Here is a 4,193-nt window from a genome sequence, read left to right as displayed (position 1 = left end):
ATCAGTCTTATCATGAGTTTCATTTTCCCCGAACCGGTTCACTTTTCACCCTTGGTTTCCATGGTTTTACTAAGGTTGGATGACAAATTTTCGGGTGATTTCTTTTTCAAGCGAAACTCAGGATAAGGCAGAATGTCTTCTAGGATATCGCTAATCGCTGAGGTAAAAAGACCTCATACTGTCACTACTAGATCACCAACAGGTGCAACTGTCTGCATTCTCCCTTTTTTGAGTTCCAAGAGTGCCACCACACAGAGCAGCAAAGATAAAACTCTGGGTAGATCTAGTCCTTTACTATACACCAAAAATATTTCTACTGCTCCACACTAGAAATCCCTATTAACGAATCAGTCTGGTAACTGAAACATTGCGTGTTTTTCTGAAGGCTCTTCTACAATCTGAGTATGGGGCTGACCTTTTCTTCCATAGGTTAATTTTCAATTAAAAACTATGCCACCTTTTTGGGAACAAAATGTGTCTGACAGGGATTTATCCAATTTCCAAACGCTTTTCGCATTTGAATAATTATCGCACTTTTATTTCATCGACATATTTTTTCACAAATATTTACAAGGTAAATATATACAAACAAAAGTGTAGTCTAATTTACTTAACTACCATAACCGTATGGAGCAGTGCTATGCACTGGCACATAAAAGTCACCGGCAACGAGTTCATAGTTGAAGACAGCACCCATTTTCACACCACTGTACTGAGTGCCACAACTCTTATCAACAGCATCTTCGTAGTCACTGCAGCGCACGGAGGGGAAATCATTCTTCTGCACCGCTTCAGCATAGTAAATGCAGGAACGCTCGTGACTGCACGAGCCTGTCAAATCAATGCCACAACCGGGCTGCTTCTTGCCACCATTCGGGTAGAAAGCACCCTTACCAATTGGCTTCAGGAATCCCAATTTACCGCCATTTGTTTGAATAGATTCCACATAGTAAGCATCATCTTCGTTGAGCCGTTTGTTGGGCTTATTGTAGCTGAAAAGTGGCAGAGCAGGGTCCAGGCCGGTAATAGCATGTACCTTACCGGCGCCGACATACTTGCCTATATAACCGGCAACTTGGGCGCCCAAACTGTGACCAATAACTTCGGTATCGTTCAAAGACATGCCATGCTCGTTTACCAAATAATCCACCATGCTGGCCACTTTCTTACCCACGCCGGATACAGCCACCACCGAGGAAGCATACTCAATGGAACGCGCACGGCCCCAGTCCACAATGATAATGTTGTATTCACCACGCGAGAGCCATGCGTCACGGATAATTTTATTCGTTTGCGCTTCATAGCTTTGAGTCCAGCCGTGAATGATGAAACGCGTGGGATTACTGGCATCGAAATTGGAATTCGAAATGGATTTGGAATCAGCTGTAATTTTTTGTCCACTATATTGATTTCTTGCGGTGTAGAGATAGTATGTGACGGGAGAGATGCTGATTTCTAGGTCTTCCTGCTGTTCCAGTTCAGCAAGGAGATTTTCACCCTCCTCTGTAGTCATCCAAACGAATGAGCCATCATTTTGCGGTACATACCAACCATTTTCACCGTTAATGCGCCCGTCGTCGTCGTCCTCAACAGGAGCAGCCGTAGCTAAATTTATGAGAGCAGATTAAAATGGGGAAGAAAGGACTTAAGAATAAAAAAGGAAATTGTGGGATTATTTTATTACCTGTCAACACAAAAACTGCCAATAGTAGGAAAACCTTCATTTTACAAGTAGTGCCGAACAAGCAATGATCTTACAGCTCGTGTTTGCGCATTTTATAATGTTTTCATAAGTACTACCGCCAGATAGCATCTGAAATAAAAACAGTGAAACTTCAAGTGGCTAAAATAAAGGTTTATGCAAACAAAAATTCTCTAATTGTACATGTGATCCTTTGTGATTATAGTTACTTATGTTTCTAATTTGTATACCTAGGTATGCATGTCGTAAGGGCCCCCTTTCTGATGAATAGTGGCACTGTGTTTGTCTTTTATTATATGTAAATGAATTTCAGTGACGTTTAAGATGCAAACAAAATTGCATAAATAATCTCATTCTTTGAGATAAGTGAGAACGTAAAGTACTGCCTGCAACAAAATATTCTTTTGTTTCCTCTTTATTTACCTACTGGCTTTCACTCCAACGGATGTTTGTGAAGTCTACAGACACTCAATTGTACATATTTATGTGCATTAGGGTGGTAAAAGAAAAAGTAAAATCGGAATTTTAATGCTCTCACCTCCTAGAATTCTTTTATACCGAAAATATATAACCCTGTTTTTTATTTTGAAATCAATAAATATTTAGAGGTCGCTCAAAGTTTGCTACGTATTTTATATGGGAACAAATCATTTCTACGTAGAAATGGTACAGAATTCCTGAAAATCCATACTTTTCGATAGGAAGGCTCGGTTTCTCTTCAGGAGAATTCCAATAATAATACAAAATTAATTACTTAACCGTCTTTTAATAATATTGCCATTTTTTTATAGGTCCACCAAACACCACACAAAATGCAATGGGGGACCACAAAAAATCGTTAATACATATTAAGAAATGGTAAAATAAATAATTTTGTAGCTTTTTAAGAATTCTATACAATTTTTTACGAAAAGCAGATTTTTTCCCATATAAAATACATGGAAAACTTTGAGCGAACTCTAAATATTTTTTTATTTCAAAATAGTAAAACTGGGTGATTTTTTCGGGTATAGAACTATCCTAGGGGGTGAGAGCTTACATGCATTTTTGGATCACCCTAATATACATGCATGCGTACATAAGCAGTATGAGCTCAAGTTGAGCGAAACAGATGTTTGTTGGCGGAGCGCCACCGCAAAGGGGAAAAGTCTCTGTTAGGGTACCTCGCCCCCAAATCGCTGCCGACCAACAGTACGAATGTAGGAAGGAGAAATGGCGCGAAATACCGTAGCGGGGGTCTCGCCTTTTTCTCTCTTATTGTGGCACTTTTGTTGTCCTTATTGCGACCGCAAAGGATTTATCTTGAGTTTGGTAGCGTAATTAGTCTAAACATTAAATTTTTAAAAGTACCAGGTGAGGTATTCAAGCTGCAGCAGCCCATGATAGTGGAGGAACGGCGCCAGTCAAGGTGTAGCAATAGAGTCGGCAACGGATTTGGGATCATATACCCAAGAAGCCCCCCTGCGATCGGAACTACCACCGACCGCTTATAAGTATCATTTCTTGTGTTGTTCTTTTTCCAGGCTTAGAATTGTCGGTTGCATTCCTCCAATTGTTTTTCCCTATCTCATCCTATTTACGCCCTTCAGCGCGGGCGGTAGTGCGCTTGTGTTCGCAAACTCACGGTTAGACACCACTTCGGGTGCGCCCCAAAAACAAGTTTTTCTTTCTTTCTAAAAACGTTGTCTTAATTGTTTTGTTTTTTTTGCGACCCACCCTAGTACTATGTTAACTTAGTTGCAATTGCCGTTTATTTATTTGTCTAAGTCGAGTCTGTTTAGTCAGTTTTATCTGTTGTTGTTAATTTTTTTTGGTAGTGAGTGCATTTGCCTTATTGTTTTCCACATTAGCCGTATCCACTGAGACAGCCGGATGCTTGGTTTTTTCATCCTATTTTTCATCTTCTACTTCGGGATCATCTTGGAAATAGTTCTGTACCATTTCGGGACTTGTTCTGGACTATTTTAGGACCATTATAGAACTAGTTCGGTATAGTCTTGGGAACAATATGGGGCCATCTCACGCCGGTTTCAAGACCTTTTGGGACTTTTGCTGGACTATTTAAGGACCACTTCGGGCCTAGTTGGGAATAATTTCGAGCCTACTTCGAGACTAGGTCAGGTTCGTATCCGGACTAGCTCAGGATATATTAGAGACTTGTTCTAGACTCTTGGGGGACCATTATGCCATGGTCATTTCGAGACTAGTTCAAAACTTTTTTATGAACATTACGAGGCTCGTTCGGGATCAATTTAGCAGTATTGCAGGAGAATTTAGGGACTAGTTCGGTATTCTTTAAGGACTAGTAAATACCGATTTCGGAACCGTATAGACTGATGAGTATTTACGCATACTGTTTACATATCGTAGATTTCAAAAACGGATTTAAATATCAAGAATTAACACTTAGTTGCTCGCATGGGGTCAAACCACCAACCAAAACAAACCAAAAACAAGTAAGAAAGTCTAAGTTCGGGCGGAGCCGAACATT

The 4,193-nt window shown here is 40.1% G+C and overlaps 1 protein-coding gene across 1 annotated transcript; it reads right to left on the bottom strand.

Moving 5' to 3' along the window:
- Positions 1-520: 520 nt before the first annotated feature.
- On the bottom strand, positions 521-1,805 carry LOC108383163 (phospholipase A1-like). Its single transcript, XM_017639542.1, has 2 exons — positions 1,685-1,805; positions 521-1,605 (listed from the first exon to the last, which is right to left on the bottom strand). The coding sequence occupies exons 1-2, from the start codon at positions 1,722-1,724 to the stop codon at positions 611-613; spliced, it is 1,035 nt and encodes a 344-aa protein (XP_017495031.1). The 5' UTR covers positions 1,725-1,805; the 3' UTR covers positions 521-610.
- Positions 1,806-4,193: the final 2,388 nt, after the last annotated feature.

This window comes from Rhagoletis zephyria, unplaced genomic scaffold (genome assembly GCF_001687245.7).
Source record: "Rhagoletis zephyria isolate East Lansing unplaced genomic scaffold, Rhagoletis_zephyria_1.1 Rzeph_scaffold_31131, whole genome shotgun sequence".
Classification (NCBI taxonomy): Eukaryota; Metazoa; Arthropoda; class Insecta; order Diptera; family Tephritidae; genus Rhagoletis; species Rhagoletis zephyria.
This window is presented reverse-complemented; position numbering and strand designations above follow the sequence as displayed.

Coding starts and splice junctions, on each gene's coding strand:
- LOC108383163 (XM_017639542.1), bottom strand. CDS start 1,724: ATGAAGGTTTTCCTACTATTGGCAGTTTTTGTGTTGACAG. Junction 1,606..1,684: donor GGCAGTTTTTGTGTTGACAG/GTAATAAAATAA, acceptor TCATAAATTTAG/CTACGGCTGCTCCTGTTGAG.